The sequence below is a fragment of the Dermacentor andersoni genome, chromosome 8, assembly GCF_023375885.2.
Source record: "Dermacentor andersoni chromosome 8, qqDerAnde1_hic_scaffold, whole genome shotgun sequence".
NCBI classification, from domain to species: domain Eukaryota; kingdom Metazoa; phylum Arthropoda; class Arachnida; order Ixodida; family Ixodidae; genus Dermacentor; species Dermacentor andersoni.
The window spans coordinates 53,598,511-53,616,390 of NC_092821.1; the positions used below are offsets into that span (position 1 = coordinate 53,598,511).

A 17,880-nucleotide genomic window follows, 5' to 3' on the forward strand; every position below is an offset into this window, starting at 1 on the left:
TTCTGGAAGGTGTACCTTGCCTAACAGTCTCACTGGGTGAATCCCTACATATTCGATAAGGATGTGCTGAGTGGTGTCCGAATCTTTTCTGCAGCAGGCACATGCTTCATGTTGTTGCGAATATTTTCTCCAGCACGTTTTTGTCCTTATGACAGCTAGCTCGAGTCTTGAATAGCAAGCTACTGCGCTTCTGGAAGGTGTACCTTGCCTAACAGTCTCACTGGGTGAATCCCTACATATTCGATAAGGATGTGCTGAGTGGTGTCCGAATCTTTTCTGCAGCAGGCACATGCTTCATGTTGTTGCGAATATTTTCTCCAGCACGTTTTTGTCCTTATGACAGCTAGCTCGAGTCTTGAATAGCAAGCTACTGCGCTTCTGGAAGGTGTACCTTGCCTAACAGTCTCACTGGGTGAATCCCTACATATTCGATAAAGATGTGCTGAGTGGTGTCCGAATCTTTTCTGCAGCAGGCACATGCTTCATGTTGTTGCGAATATTTTCTCCAGCACGTTTTTGTCCTTATGACAGCTAGCTCGAGTCTTGAATAGCAAGCTACTGCGCTTCTGGAAGGTGTACCTTGCCTAACAGTCTCACTGGGTGAATCCCTACATATTCGATAAAGATGTGCTGAGTGGTGTCCGAATCTTTTCTGCAGCAGGCACATGCTTCATGTTGTTGCGAATATTTTCTCCAGCACGTTTTTGTCCTTATGACAGCTAGCTCGAGTCTTGAATAGCAAGCTACTGCGCTTCTGGAAGGTGTACCTTGCCTAACAGTCTCACTGGGTGAATCCCTACATATTCGATAAAGATGTGCTGAGTGGTGTCCGAATCTTTTCTGCAGCAGGCACATGCTTCATGTTGTTGCGAATATTTTCTCCAGCACGTTTTTGTCCTTATGACAGCTAGCTCGAGTCTTGAATAGCAAGCTACTGCGCTTCTGGAAGGTGTACCTTGCCTAACAGTCTCACTGGGTGAATCCCTACATATTCGATAAAGATGTGCTGAGTGGTGTCCGAATCTTTTCTGCAGCAGGCACATGCTTCATGTTGTTGCGAATATTTTCTCCAGCACGTTTTTGTCCTTATGACAGCTAGCTCGAGTCTTGAATAGCAAGCTACTGCGCTTCTGGAAGGTGTACCTTGCCTAACAGTCTCACTGGGTGAATCCCTACATATTCGATAAGGATGTGCTGAGTGGTGTCCGAATCTTTTCTGCAGCAGGCACATGCTTCATGTTGTTGCGAATATTTTCTCCAGCACGTTTTTGTCCTTATGACAGCTAGCTCGAGTCTTGAATAGCAAGCTACTGCGCTTCTGGAAGGTGTACCTTGCCTAACAGTCTCACTGGGTGAATCCCTACATATTCGATAAGGATGTGCTGAGTGGTGTCCGAATCTTTTCTGCAGCAGGCACATGCTTCATGTTGTTGCGAATATTTTCTCCAGCACGTTTTTGTCCTTATGACAGCTAGCTCGAGTCTTGAATAGCAAGCTACTGCGCTTCTGGAAGGTGTACCTTGCCTAACAGTCTCACTGGGTGAATCCCTACATATTCGATAAAGATGTGCTGAGTGGTGTCCGAATCTTTTCTGCAGCAGGCACATGCTTCATGTTGTTGCGAATATTTTCTCCAGCACGTTTTTGTCCTTATGACAGCTAGCTCGAGTCTTGAATAGCAAGCTACTGCGCTTCTGGAAGGTGTACCTTGCCTAACAGTCTCACTGGGTGAATCCCTACATATTCGATAAAGATGTGCTGAGTGGTGTCCGAATCTTTTCTGCAGCAGGCACATGCTTCATGTTGTTGCGAATATTTTCTCCAGCACGTTTTTGTCCTTATGACAGCTAGCTCGAGTCTTGAATAGCAAGCTACTGCGCTTCTGGAAGGTGTACCTTGCCTAACAGTCTCACTGGGTGAATCCCTACATATTCGATAAGGATGTGCTGAGTGGTGTCCGAATCTTTTCTGCAGCAGGCACATGCTTCATGTTGTTGCGAATATTTTCTCCAGCACGTTTTTGTCCTTATGACAGCTAGCTCGAGTCTTGAATAGCAAGCTACTGCGCTTCTGGAAGGTGTACCTTGCCTAACAGTCTCACTGGGTGAATCCCTACATATTCGATAAGGATGTGCTGAGTGGTGTCCGAATCTTTTCTGCAGCAGGCACATGCTTCATGTTGTTGCGAATATTTTCTCCAGCACGTTTTTGTCCTTATGACAGCTAGCTCGAGTCTTGAATAGCAAGCTACTGCGCTTCTGGAAGGTGTACCTTGCCTAACAGTCTCACTGGGTGAATCCCTACATATTCGATAAGGATGTGCTGAGTGGTGTCCGAATCTTTTCTGCAGCAGGCACATGCTTCATGTTGTTGCGAATATTTTCTCCAGCACGTTTTTGTCCTTATGACAGCTAGCTCGAGTCTTGAATAGCAAGCTACTGCGCTTCTGGAAGGTGTACCTTGCCTAACAGTCTCACTGGGTGAATCCCTACATATTCGATAAAGATGTGCTGAGTGGTGTCCGAATCTTTTCTGCAGCAGGCACATGCTTCATGTTGTTGCGAATATTTTCTCCAGCACGTTTTTGTCCTTATGACAGCTAGCTCGAGTCTTGAATAGCAAGCTACTGCGCTTCTGGAAGGTGTACCTTGCCTAACAGTCTCACTGGGTGAATCCCTACATATTCGATAAAGATGTGCTGAATGGTGTCCGAATCTTTTCTGCAGCAGGCACATGCTTCATGTTGTTGCGAATATTTTCTCCAGCACGTTTTTGTCCTTATGACAGCTAGCTCGAGTCTTGAATAGCAAGCTACTGCGCTTCTGGAAGGTGTACCTTGCCTAACAGTCTCACTGGGTGAATCCCTACATATTCGATAAAGATGTGCTGAGTGGTGTCCGAATCTTTTCTGCAGCAGGCACATGCTTCATGTTGTTGCGAATATTTTCTCCAGCACGTTTTTGTCCTTATGACAGCTAGCTCGAGTCTTGAATAGCAAGCTACTGCGCTTCTGGAAGGTGTACCTTGCCTAACAGTCTCACTGGGTGAATCCCTACATATTCGATAAAGATGTGCTGAGTGGTGTCCGAATCTTTTCTGCAGCAGGCACATGCTTCATGTTGTTGCGAATATTTTCTCCAGCACGTTTTTGTCCTTATGACAGCTAGCTCGAGTCTTGAATAGCAAGCTACTGCGCTTCTGGAAGGTGTACCTTGCCTAACAGTCTCACTGGGTGAATCCCTACATATTCGATAAAGATGTGCTGAATGGTGTCCGAATCTTTTCTGCAGCAGGCACATGCTTCATCTTGTTGCGAATACTTTCTCCAGCGCGTTTTTGTCTTTATGTCAGTTAGCTCGAATCTCGAATAGCAAGCTACTGCCCTTTGTGTTACAGTAGAGATTTTGCTGTGTAATGTATTTTTCCCCATTCTTGGAAATCTTCATGGACTATTTCTTTCCATTCTTTGCATCCAGTTATTGTTTGTCTCTGTTTCTGTCACCTTCTATTTTGATGCATGGATGGATGGATGGATGGATGGATGGATGCTATGAGCCCCCTATTTGGAACGGGACAGTTGGTTGAGCCACCAAGCTCTTGTTATATTGCCTAATGTCCTATCTATGTTATAAAGAGAAAAAAAAAAGCAAGAAAAAGAGCACGACGAATTACCATCACCGAACTGTCTGAACACCTATTCAGAACTCTGTTTTTGTATTCCTCCGTTGTTTGTCGTTGCCCTACTTCCAGCAACCTTTCAATCGCCTCTTACTGACCTCTCTTGCGGACATGTTTACTTTCCCCTTGCTCTCACGGAACGCAAGGGCTTCAAGGAGGCCAGATGTACTTAAAGCGACCACTGGGCCGAGATCTTCACATTCTAATAAAACATCAAATGAAATCAAATCAAATTTATTTCAACATACTCCATAGTTTCCCTAGCTTTACCACAGCAAGCACATGCTTCTTCTTTCTTGCTGTATCTCGCTTAATAAGTGTGTGTTCTATGTGACCATGATCTCGCTTTGAAAAGTAATGAGCTTCGCTATGAATTATCACGAATTGTTTCCTTCTTGATTTCCCTTTTTCCTCTTAACTAGTTACTCATAGCAGGTTTCTTTTCTATTGCCACCACCCATGAGGTTATCTCAGCCTCTGTGATTTTCCGCTTGACATTCTTTGCTGCCATGTTGCTCACCAAACAGGTCGCATGCTTGCTAGTAAGCTTCCTAGTTCTTTTCCTTGACTAAGAATCAATGTTCTTTCTGTACAAATATCTGAACACTCTCCCAGCCCATTTACTTTATTCCATATTCCTCAGTAATTCTTCATAATCGATTTTACTGTGAGCTTCCGTTACTTCAAAACTTGTCCAACCAATATCATCCTGCACAGCTTAATTTGTAGTCTTCCCGTGAGCGCTCAATGCGAGGCGTCCCACTGACCTTTGGTTGCCATCGAGTCCTAACTGTACCCCTGACTTAAAGCAAACAACCGCATTTCCAAATGTAAGTCCTGGAACCACTATACCTTTCCACATACCCCGGGCACCGAAGAAAACATTGACCACTTGCTGTGCCACTGTCCAAGATATGCTCCAGAGAGACAAGAACTTGTCAAAGCTTTCCAAAAACTGGACAATCGGCCGCTTTCTGTGCAAGTGCTGCTGGAACACCGCCCCCATCGCCCGTCGGCCCATAAAGCGGTGAAGGCGCTTTTGTGTTTCTTAAGGACGACGGGTTTGTGCGACCATCTGTGACCATTAATGCAATTTCTGTAAGACCACATGCGTCAGCGAACTCACCGCAATTTCCTTCTTTCCTTCCCTCCTCTCTCTCCCTGTGATCTTTCTTATCCCCTTTCCCATTCTCCCGGTGTACGGTAGCCAACCGGACGTTATTCTGGTTAACCTCCCTGCCTTCTACTTTCCTCTTTCCTCCTCCCCCCCCGCCCCCCGGAGCACCTTGTACCTAGTGTATCCCCATAGTGCTCTGTGTTTCATTGTGGACGCATTTCTTTTCCCCATTGCTGTCATTGATTTTTCCTGTGTTTCCATATATCTATTATTTTCCTTTATCCATATAAGATGACCTTTAAATTGTTTTACGTGAGGTGTTTCCTGGCCCTGTATTGTCACTGTTCACTGTTCTCACTAAATACCATAACACATGATTTCTTAACACTAAATTTCAGACCTAACTTATCGCTTTCCTGTCCGCAGGTATTAGACAGACGTTGCATATCACTTTGCGTGTTAGCTAGCAACACAATATCATTTGCATAAAACAAACCCGGAAGCTGCTGCTGTACTACTGCACCCGCCTGTTTGTAAACGAGAATAAACCCGGTATTACTTCCCTTTAGAGCCCTTTCCATCCTTGCCATGTGGATCATAAACAACAGTGGGGATAAAGGGCACCCTTCATCAGTCCCTTCTTGACTTTCGCCTCACTCCTAATCTTTTGCCATTCGACGCGAACGGTATTTTCTAGATAAATCGCTCTCAAATGCTGCGTTCGATCGTCGTCTAAGCCTTCCCTTTCCAGAATATCCCCCCAGAATGTTGCGGTCTACGTTGTCACACGCTCCTGTAATGTCTAAAAAGACCCACACCTAACGGTCTCCTTTCTACTCCGGATATTTCGATACAGTAAGGACAAACAAGTTATCATCCAGAAGCCTACCGATTCTGAAGCCATTCCTAAGTTCTCCCAATATCCCTTTATACTATGCCCATGCTTCGATAGTAGATGGCAGTGCCACCCCTCGACAGAAGTGGTCACTAGACTTCAATGAGCCAAGGGCAATTCTCGAAAGCTGTAGCATATTATCCTGCTGAGCATCGGCGCTGTTCTCAACTCGGTAAAGTGGAGGAAGTACTTCGAGTCGAGTATCGTTGGAGAATATGGCGGTATATCAGCATTATTCCAGCCCTACCTATCTCATAAACCAAAATCACTTGATGTTCAAGATGTTACAGCTGCATAGCGAATGAGCTTGTCGCGTTAAATTCACTGCGGCCCTTGTGTAGCCTGTATAACGGTATTGTAGGACAGTAGGTTCGTCTGTCCCAGATGTTCGTCTGTCCCAGATACAATTGCTACAAGCGAACCACGGATGGTGGTTCAGGCGGGCCACGTGAAACGGACAAACGGAGTTAACATTTTGCAACAAAACTTGTTTCTGCTTCAAGCAGGCTAGCACTTGAGGGCGTGACTATTCCTATCCGGCATTTTTGCCCACCCATAGGTGTATGCTGGGTTTTCGTTTTTTTTTTAATTTTCAGCACGGATGTATCTTTTATAATTTTGCAGCTTAGCACTTTCCGTGAAGCTTTCGTGCTGTCGAGGTTCTCCTTTATGGAATTTCGTCCGACTCGGAATAGCACTTATGACTTCAGGCACTGTGCAGAAGTCCCTCGAGTGTTCAGTCGTCCCATTAGTTCGTCGACATCCAGTTGTCAGAAAGAGGCCGGCGGATTCGACACACAAATTGGTTTTCTATAAGCAACAAGCGTTCGCTCGATTAGGAGGATATTGGCCTTTAATTTGCAGCCCGAAATGCTGCGCGTGCGGCGTACGTGCTAAACGAAGTTGTGCTTTTTTTTTTTTCTTCAAGCGTTCTCCTTCGAAATATATATATACAGTGCAGCAAAAAGGAAACGTTGAGCATCGGCAATTAGCTTTTCTCAAAGGATGGAGGCGATGGAAGCGCGAGAACAAGCCGAGCCTCGTCACAGGCCTCGTCCTGCCCGATTTCATTAGGGGCGTCATTTGCCACGGCGGCCGTTTTCCAAATCGCAAGAAAATGTCTAGACTTCGTTAAAGGCAAGCTACAGCTGGCCAGCTCATTAACGCGGCTTTCACCTATGACTGCTGCCCTCAACGAACCGGCGGCGCTTGCGCTCTGTACGAAGGCAACGACCTCAGCTGTACCTCCGCAGTCGATATCAGAATTCGTGGTGAGCCAGTGTCGTTTGACGTTGTCGCAATTAGTGCGTGTCAGGCAAGGTGCTCCGCGGTGGCTTGACGGATGAAGGACGACGGGTGAACGCAAACTTGGAGCGTCGCGACCCGCCTCCCACCGTTCTTGCGGTGAAGGACACCTGCCCCGAGGCACTTGTGAGCCAGCACCAATAAGACAGTCGGTCGAGTAACAGTTGTCTGGAAAGAGCAGATGCTTTAGAGCCGAAGGCGAGTATTGCAGAGCTGTGCTATATCATGCAATACGTTCAAGTAGGTGTCACATCATTTTTGCTAAATATCTATTTTAATTATACACCCAAATTTAGCAGAGGCTGTCGAAAGCCGGGCTGAACTTTTACGCAGAAAAACTTAGAGGGTAGACGGCCATGTGAATGCTTTTGTCTCCGTTCTCGTTCTAAAGCGTAAGAATTGTACTATTTTTGACATACATGTCTTAGTATTTGTATGTTCATAGAAATTCTAATAAAGCACGCGAAAAGTGTCTCACATTTGCGGTGCGCACTGCGCAAAATGCCTTGCTCTACTAAAATAATTCAATAGAAAGAAATTATGCGCTCCGTTTCAGAGTATGTCTCTCTGACACATAATAAAAAAGGAAAAGACGTCTGACATTACGAAATTAGAAGTGACTTGGAAAACGAAATTCGTTTGATCTGTGCTCGCCATAATAAACACTTTCGTGTTGCCTTTTTATCCACGTTTAGTGCATATCAAGCTTTTGGACCTATCCAAAGCTTCTGCACGTGGGTGACAAATTACACGAAAGAAGGCGTACACGCAGGAGATTGGAAGACTAGGACAGGAATGTCAGTTTTATACGGCTGCCGCCATTTCGTTTTCCTCCTTCTTCCGCATTCCATTTGCTCTGCGTCTCTCGACTCCTAGACGCAAGATTCTCCACGCACCTCACTGGGATTTTCAACCGTCATTATAGCATATAGTGCCACATCGTCCTCGAAATGGAGCGCTCACATTCGGTTACTAGGTTTCTTTATCGCGATGCGAATTGTGCAGACGCTCGAGAACCGCTCTTGCCGTCGCCTCTGCAGTCGCCATCGCAGCTGTTGCCGTCGTGCTGTCAAGCTATCGAAGGCACGTGCTCGTCCCGCACGCGGATCGTTAAACGCTCTCCAGAGTCGCAATTGATGCGCAGCACGTTTAGCTGCAGAAACGACGAGGTCAAGCGGACTAATCGTCAGACTCCGGCTAACCAGCCCTGGGTCGGACAACGCTCTACCTTCGGCTCCTCCGTGGCACGAACGTTGAGCTCTAACACGTTAGGGTTCCCGCTGAGCAACAGGTTTCAAATTGCAGCTGCGTTCAAACTACAACCGCGGTGTATGCACTTGTCTGCCGAAACTAGGAGTAAATGTCAAGCTACAGTTGTCCAATTCTTGAAGTTGGCGCTTACAAAGGCCTAGTGGGTTTCCTTAGGTTCATCGCGTGCGTCACAGGCGTGCGACGCCCGCAATACCGCCTCCATCGCGCTATCGTTGTGGCGTGGCTGGTACGCCTGCCAGTTCAACCGTTCGTGCTGCGCAGAAGCGCCCGTTTCGAGCGCGGCCTTGCGTCGACGTGTCGCCAGAGCGTGTACCGTTAGAACATTCCGAGTAGCTCGAGCCGCAACGTTGAACCTTTCCGTCGCTTTCAATTCCTATTGCCGAAACCGATACCCAGTGTCCAGTGCTAGGCGGGATTATGGGTCCAGTGTGTCACTCTCTCGATGCTCGATGCTCGATGCTCGATGCTCGATGTTTGATGTTCGATGTTCGAACTCGATGCTCGAACGCTGTGCTGGCGCATCCTACTAGGAGGCACTCGATCGGTATTGGTGCGAAAGGTAGCTCTATACTCGCGGACAACTTTCTGTGGCAATGAAGGGAAAGCTATGGGCGCGTGGCTGCTGCACATGTGTTACCGCTGCCAAGTAGTCCGCTAGCGTTTGACAGTGCTTTTGGTTGCTCGGAAGAGGCGCTGAATCGACGCAGCTTCCACGTGCGACGCTTTCGCGTTTGCCCACATACGGAAGGGAAAAGCCGCAACATAAGTAAACCTTTAGATTCAGGGGTGTGTTTTATCTTATTTAACTGGTGCTAATAAGGGGTTTGTTCTCTTGCCCAGCTTAAATTAACGTGGACGAAAACACGGGACTCTCTTCAGAAGAGTCCCGTGTGGACTAACTGTAATTGTAATATAATTGTGCGCCCCACCGGAAGGTGCCTATTTGAGAATAACATACCGTGCCAACGCCCCGCCGCAGTTTCAGTTGATGATCACAGGTCTCGAACAGATACGGTAAACGCGCTTTCGCCTCGCAACTAAAACATGTACGAGTGCATCCGGCAGAAAAGAGTGTCCGCATTGAATAGTACGTCGTCAACTGCCACAAGCAATGATTTTCTTTTACAATTAGTACTTTAACAGTGAAAAAAACCTTTACATAGAACCATCGACTCGGGGCGTTGTATGGGCTGTTACAGCTGAGTTCGATAAACATTTCAACTTCCTTGCGCCAGGGAAAGCCAACATAACCTTAGTTCAGCAATACGTTCCAGTCGACACGGCTGTGTGGTCACGTATCTAAGCCAAAGAAGCGTTGGTTAGTGCGGCTGGCCGTCTTCGTGGATGGCACATACCTTTTGTCCCAGCTACGTTTAGCTTGGCTACACTGTAAAAATGTTTAGAACCTTAAGTCGTGTGTGCTCGACGTACCGGTAAAGCCCTTACCATTAGGGTTTTACATAAATTTACAGAGTACAGCAATGAAGCTCTAGCTAGACGTGCGATGACAAAATATGTAGTTGAAAAATATGCCTTGGGCGAGCAGAAATATCCGACCAGAGTTTCCTATCCCTTCCTGTGAAGTTCATTTGTTGGATATTTCTGCGCACCCAAGCCTGTCAGAATTATTAAATAGTTGTCAACTACGTCTTTTGTCATCGCACGTCTTGGTAAAGCTACGTTGTGGGCGTCTATAAACTTTTGTAAGGCCCTAACGGCAAGTGTGTTACCAGTGCGATAAATACACCCTGAAGGATGTTAGCCTTCTTACAGTGTGACATTAACTGCATGGGACACCCTATTAGGTAAAGTGTCAACAAAAATAAAGCGAAATGGGAGCTAACCACTCGTCCCGTATCGCATTCCCGTTTCTGAGTTTCTTATACTACGTACCAGTCGGGTTAAAAATTTGCTTCCCGTTGACCGTGTTTTTGTATGTGAAAACGGGAGTTTTTTATTTTCATCCGTGTGAAGGTTGTTGGGGAGGACCGTCGGACAATTTTTTTACTGCGTTCACGAAGTTATTGCGGTTATTCCTGAGAGTTATTGCTGAGAGCCCAGTGGTTACGGCGCCAAGTGTCGTGCTTTTGAGAATATGTCGCCTCATTTTGAATCGGCGGAACCACATTTCCTCGTAGCGTAGGAAACAAACATGGCTTTAAGCTCACTATGAATGGTTTCTATTTACGTGATATAAAGCTCCCGTACGTCGTAAAGTCGGCTAATGACATCCTTTAACTACGCTTATTAGAGGTGGTAGTAAAACGACGTATTGTAGCGCATTTTACGGCAGCGCTCAAAAGTAATTTTTTACCGCAAGGGAGTTTGCAAAGCGTATGAGCGGTGACAACCCCAATCTCAGCTAATCTTTGCTGACAGTGTATGCTCAACAACGCGCCACATCAGTGCTCAGCACTTTTCGGACGCATCCAAAAAAGAAAAGTTTACTTAATAACTTGGACTGAGGAGGCCACCCACTATTGGGCTCAAGAAGCCCGGTCTAACAATAAAGTTTATTTATCTCTCTATTTAATAACATTGACGCAAAGCTAGAGTATAGCGTGAATTTTTCCTCGTCAGACTTGTTTTTTCGCGAGTCGAGTCGGGCCGATGGCGTGCATATAGACGGACTTAGCCGACACGCCAGGCCTAACCTGTGGTGGAAGGCATCGATCTGCGCGCGGGCGCATGGCGAAGGCCTAAATTGTGCGTATTTGAGCTTCAGAAGCTCGTTAGTTTTAGTTTTTAGCGCACTAAGGCGAACAGAAGTGCGGCAATTGTCTCAGCTTTGTTATCGGCATGATAATATCAATCAGCGCCAGGCTTCCTATATCATTCGAATGATTGTTGGGTTTGTATATTTCTTGTCGACTGTACAACACTGCGACTAGGGGTAATTGGTCGCGTCCTCGCTTCTAAAGAAATATAGAACGGCTACAGGAAGACGTCATGGACTCTAACACAAGAAGTTCGGCGAAAGTGTACGAAATGTTAACATTCGCTGCTGCGGAGCATTAGGCCCTCATTGACGCCTGCATGTGCATGAAAAAAAAAGTCTTGGCTGAAAGTTCCTTACAAAAAATTAAGAAGAGCTGAGGAAGCTCGTGGCGGTAACATAATAGAACAGCTCGGAAGACGAGTATAAAAAGAAGAAACAAATAGCAATCGAGTGTTCGAAAGCATTATATGCTGCGGGGAACAGTATCAAGCGGAAGTGTTACGCGGGCAGCATTTTAAAGTCTGTAGCCCAATGACATGAAACTGCAATTTGCAACGCGACTGCTTGTAAGGAACAGCTTCGTTGGAATTTGGGCCGTGATTGCGCAAGGTCCCGCAAGTCTGCTGTCTTTTTTATACTTGTGGAAAAGTGGTCCTACAGGCTTTAATCCCACGGTGGAGTCGTTTTCAATGATGCGCAAAATATTGGTGAAATAAACGTGTCTCGACGTTATCGTTTCTCTTCCGAAGTGGCAGCGCTCACGGCCCACGAAGTAACTGTTTAATTATTCACGTTGACCACCACGTACAGAGATATATGCGAATTATGCGGGTCGTTGTATACTCGCCGTGGTAGAGATTACGTGTACGAACAATTCCAGTCATCAAGCACGTCATTGTCTAAAACTTCCGAATTAAACTTGCAACGCTTTCGGAATATGTAATGGAAAATTAAAGCTATCCAGTACGCAAATCATACCCATTCGCAAACAACCTCGTGCCTTGCAGCGTTTTAGAGATATCCACCCTGAATATATCTGGCGTATAGGATTGGTGCTTTAGTTAACATTTATCGTGACTGTGTCTTTCGACAGTTTCGATAAGCGTTAACATCTGCTGCAGCTGCAGCATATGCAAAGCTCTGGCAGTGCCAACGAAAATGCTGTTTTTTGCAAACGCCACCTCTTTCGCGGCCTGCACATCATTCCCCAGCCTATTTCGATCAACGATGTAGCTTAAGATGTAGTTCTTCATGAATATACATGTGCGGCATAGAAATCGACACAACCGATTTGTATTATTCGCAGTAAAGCCATGGAAAGGTTCACGATAATAAAAGGCGTGTGTATATGCGTACAACATTTTCCTTGGGTGTTTACACTATGTGTGTACCTGCAAACGCGCTTGTTGTTAGTAGCACGCGAAAAAAGAAGATATCTTCCTAGACCAGTACTTATATAAAGAGACAGAAAGAGAGGAGGACGGAGAAGCTCGCCACAACCCAGCACCCCCCCCCCCCCCCCTACGGTTTTCGGGATAATGAAAACCTGTGTAGTGCACAATATCTGCTGCGCGTGGAAGCGCTGCGAGTACGGAATGGGATTTGGGCCATCATGTGGCGGACACACAACGAGAGAGAGAGAGAGAGAGAGAGAGAGAGAGGGCACATTTTCCACTCACGTATGTGATCATGGGCAGGTTCCAGGCGTCAGCGACCAGCGCCTCGGCGTAGCAGTTCTCGTCGGGTCCAATGAACGCCACGACGCCGCTCTGCCACAGCGCCGTCATCTTGCGGATGGCTGCCGACGTGCCCACCTGGCCCACGTTCTCCGGCCGGAAGGTGACGCGGAAGCCCGGAAGCAGGCTGCGGCGGCGTGAGTTCAGTCGTTCGCTTAAATGGCAGGCGCGCGTGGCACAACACGTGACTCTCTTAACTAGCTGTGTGTCGTTAAACTTGATGAACACAATCCAGGCACACAGTAACGCCCGCATAGCTCGAGGGCGCATCGCCGATTCATTAAAGATGTCTTAGCGTATGGTGCGCGCTGAGCTGAAGCACATAGGACGTTAATTTGGTTGCGGCTCACAAGTAAGATGTCTGCCATCGCTGAGTGGGCTCCCGTGAAAGGTTCCCTCTACAAAACATTCGAGAGAGGCTATGAGGTGGATGAGATACATTCTCTCGTAATACACCACTGACTCTTTAATTATGTATTGAGCTGTGCATTCGAGTCTACTTATGTTTCTGAATGGCACCCAGGTAGACTTGTGTGTGCCGTCGTCGGCGGTCTCCTTGATTTCTAGGAAACACGATATTGCGCTAATCATTCAAAACCATAGCTGCGTTGAAAGACGTGCTTGTATTTGATCGCCAGGGGCTATAGCGTTTTTTTTCGCGCTTGTCATAAAACGAGCACGTATTGTTTGTAACTCCTTTCCTTTTTATAAACGCCCTCGAACCTTCCTCACCTATCGTCCCTATTGATGTGCGATACGGCCAGGGGCACGGCACCGGAGACCATCTTTCCGAGCATGCGGCTGTTGTTGAAGGTGCCCAGGAATGCGATGGCCACCTCGGGCCGGTCGTCGGTCAGATTCTCCTGCGACTCGGACTTGTTGCAGGGCAACAGGAAGCCGAGACTGCTCGCTGTGCTCGTCGGCAGTACTACGGGGCTAGCCAGCACTCCCCAGGCGAGCGATGTGACCGGCAGCAACAGTGTCATTGCCGCCAGCAGTAGCGGCATCAGTACCGCTAAAAGACGGCGCCCCATGCGCTGTAAAAAGAAAGAAAAAGGAAATAGTATTGTTTGACTTCTGAATCAAACCGCAGAAGTTACCGCCACTACGTGGTATGCGACGAGTGGAAGTAGCGTTAATGAGTTTGCAAGTATCTGGCGTTGAGGGGTGTATTACCGAAGGAAGCGGGGCTCATTTCGAGAGCGTGAGCCCAAAGCAACAAATTACTCAGCGGCGGAGAAACGCGACCCAGTACCGCCAGGTCGAACACAACATCTAAACCTTCGGAAGCAATAAAGCGTCCGCGCGGCAGCATGGGGCCTCAGAGTGCTATTTGTGGTTTGACATCAAACACGTTCGTACGAGTACGCAAACTGGCGAAAGGTACGCTCGTTTTAAAACGGCAGACAGAGCCAAAGAAATCGATTCAATTTATTTAAAGAATGATGCGCTCGACGGCCTACATGTTTTGCAGTGAGGACATTGAAGTAGCGTGTGTCATTGCGCAATTCCACAATGAACAGAGCAGGCAACACGCACATCTGCAGGGGTAGCAAAGGTGGCGATGTGCGTATACGCCATTGTGCGGTGTTCGTTGACAAGCATTGCCGGGCGATCACGGCGTTTCCGCGAAACACACGAGTGCCGGAAAAACCGCCTCTTCGGCATAAAATAAGAAAATAAATGGCAGTAAAGAGTGGAAGCCGGTGGACAATTTTAGCTTTATTTGATGCAGTACAATGACACGGTAGGTGTGCTCCGCACGTAATTCCCATCTTTCCGCAAAAAACGCTAACAGATGACGCGTGATCGACGTTTCAAAATATCATCATCACTTCCTGCACTGAAAAAGAAAAAAAAGCTCCATGACACGACGGATGATGAGACTCGTTGTCTTGTCTTTAGCTAACGTTGCAGTCTATAGTCAATAGTCATCGCAACACAATTTCTCATAAAGGATTCGAAATTCTTGGTTGTTTTGCATTTTGTGATACAGCCGGTTCCGTCTTTGCTTACGCCTAACGGCGCCAAAAAAAGCTTTCGATCTCCAAAGGACAACACAAAGGCTATTTACTCCTCAGCGTGAGACGTGCGTAAGCAGTGGATGAGTTTATGATCAATTTCTGGCTGCCACGGTAGACAAGTGGCGACGGTGAATTCGGTTAAAGGCTGAACGATGACTTCTTCTTACACAATACTGGTGGGTGCCGGAGTATTAGTCCGCTGCGCAGGGGAAGCATGTCCACTGGGAGCGTATCACGTTTAACGCGAAGCTAAAATAATCAAAGAGTAGTCAGAATACATATTCTGCCAACATTGACGAAAAAATAGTGTTAACGCGGTGCTCAGCCAAAAAAAAAAAAAGAAAAAAAAAGGTTCTCCTCTCATTCGCTTCCAATCTTTTGGTGGTCTGCGTGTGACCGCCGCGCATTTATTATTAATAATATTAATAACCTTTATTTTTTTTCATCAACGTGATGGGGGAGGTAAGGGAACAAAAGCTGAAACAGACAGCTTGACTAGTTCCCGCTCCCCCCCCCCCCTCCAAAAAAAAAAAATATACATTCCATAAAGGCAGACAGTTCAGATACCGACAAGAAATAAAAACATATTTTTTGATTGTACAAAAATAATACCTATAACTACAAGCATCTTTGTGGCGTATAAATATGCACATTCCCAAACGCGTGAACATGTAACTGTAGTAATGACATTACGTTTACAAGACACTGCTGGAAGACATATGTAAACACCATACACACAACAACGGCTTATTAACATCTGCATAATGGTATATCACGAACATTTATCACTAAATTTCACAATAAAAGAAAAGAGTTCAGGAAGCACGTCAGAAGACAAACAGAAATTTGATATGCATACCAATTTATACAAACGAGAACAATGCTCAGGGAAATACAACTGAGGCAGAAAAGAACAATTTTAATTGCTGTTTTGATGTATGTTCTAGCTGTATAGCGTGTCTGTGACAAAAATTCAATAATTCTGGCAGTTTTCTTTTCATCATTTGCTGTCCATACGTAGTTCTACACGTCTCTACGTTCCAAATTTCCCTACTACATGTATCGTATAAAGGAGCTTTCTTTGACAGAGAAGCTGAAGCTGACAGAAAGTTTGTTTTCTTTCACATCCTTTTTATATGTTAAACACAGACGTATGGATACATGAGAGTAATTTTCATAATTTCCGACTTTTCAAACAAAGGCAGAGATGGGTGATCTCGAGGAACACCGAGAACATGTCGCAACATTCTTTTTTGCATTGTAAGAATTTTCCGTAAATTTGTAACAGCCGTAGTTCCCCAAACTAAATGTGCAAAATTAATATGAGAGTGAAATAATGTACTGTAAAGAATAACCTTGACCTGCACAGGCAGTATCTCTTTATTAATGTACGTAGCTCCTACAACACTTGAAATCTTAGAAACAACATGTTCCACGTGGTCTTCCCGCGTTAAGTTCTAGTTAAACGCAACGTCAAGAGTTTTGAATGCGCGGAGTATTTCTATTTTTGAATCGCCTAACAAAAGATTGGTATTTATAAAAACGCCCTCATTCCTGTGAGGGAAAAGTATGGCTTTCGTCTTGGCCGTGTTTATTTTTAATGCATTAGCACTTGACCACTCATTCAAACGTGATAGTGAGCTATTTGCTACAGAAATTAAGTCATTCGGACATCCAGCTGAGAAAAGCATAGTCGTGCCATCGGCGTAAATGATACGTTTAACGTTTGGATTATTACATATAATGTCATTCAAATAGATGTTAAATAAAAGTGGTCCAAGGATACTTCCCTGAGGTACTCCTGATGTTATTCTTTTTTATCTGAAGAGAAACCATTGAGGTAGACATATTGTTGTCGATTTTCTAAATAAGATGCTAAATGTGCTAGTGCATTACCACGGATTCCATATGTATCTAATTTTTTTAGTAACATCGAATGTTTAAGAAAAACAAGCGCTTTTGTGAAGTCTACAAAAACACCCAAGGCAACTTCTTTTTTTCCAAAGGCTTTTAAAATAAATTCTTTCTGCTCCAGCAAAGCCTGTTCCGTCGACCTGTGTTTACGGAAGCCAAATTGTGACTGGGAAAATATACCGTATTTATCGTAGAAATTCATTATTTTGGCGTAAATTACTTTTTCCAGCCCTTTAGAAAAAGTAGGGAGTATGGACATGGGTCTGTAGTTTCCAATGTCAGTCTTATCGCCTTTTTTTATAGAGCACTGTCGTCCTAGCAACCTGCAATCGTTTAGGAAACACTCCCTGTAAAAAACACAGATTAAATATGTGCGTTAGGCACGGTGAAATTAGTTCTATTACATGTTTGACGGGTGCAACTTTTATACCGTCTGCGTCGCTGCTTTTACTGTTATTTAGTCCTCGGAACTCCGAAATAACATCAGGCTCTATTACAGGACTAAAAAAAAGGGGATTCCCGGTTTTTAGTTCTGATATAATCGAGCGCCGCTTCAGTCGGACGTTCTACTTTAAAATAAAAGAAGTATTTGTTAAATTCATCCACTGAACGAGCGCCTGTGATCTCTTCATTGTTACGCACAATTGTTGTAGCAAAGCTAAAGTTTTTGTGGCGATTTAGAACTGTATTTAGTTTTTCCCATATTTCGTTTGTCTTTCCTGCAGAACTCTGAAATAAATTGCAAATGTAATCATTTCTGGCAGCTCTACTCTCCTTCGTTAATTTATTGCGGAATACTTTAACTGTCTTTAATATATGTGGGTCGCGTGTAGCCATGAATTTTGCATACAGTTTATCTCTAATGTCAATCTGTCTGATAAGTTCTTTTGTAATCCATGGCTTACGTATCTTCTTTGGCTTCGAAAAGACTTTTTTGGGAAAATATTATTATATACATCTAAAAACAGACTCATAAAGATATTAAATGCACTTTCAGCATCTGTCTCGTTCAGCACAATACTCCAATCTACACAAGAAATTGGTAATTTGAGAATGTCCATATTCGTTAATGAAAAGTCTTGAAAGTATTGCTGTGTGGGTTTCGTTTTACGCATATGTTTATCTAAACACTTATATATATACCGAAGTGATCACCTATATGTGTGTACATAATTCCAGCCTTCATATTAGATGCATGCAAGTTGGTTATTAACATATCA

At 45.2% G+C, this 17,880-nt stretch overlaps 1 protein-coding gene across 1 annotated transcript in view; it reads right to left on the reverse strand.

Annotated features, from left to right (window-relative positions):
- The window catches only part of LOC126526361 (guanylate cyclase 32E-like), a 180,494-nt gene extending 166,516 nt beyond the window's left edge, over nucleotides 1-13,978 (reverse strand). The window contains exons 1-2 of the mRNA XM_050174257.3: nucleotides 13,455-13,978; nucleotides 12,666-12,849 (exon numbers count right to left, since the gene is read on the reverse strand). Coding sequence (XP_050030214.2) covers nucleotides 12,666-12,849; nucleotides 13,455-13,756 — 486 coding nt within the window. The 5' untranslated portion in view covers nucleotides 13,757-13,978. The remainder of the gene's footprint in view (nucleotides 1-12,665; nucleotides 12,850-13,454) is intronic.
- Nucleotides 13,979-17,880: the final 3,902 nt, after the last annotated feature.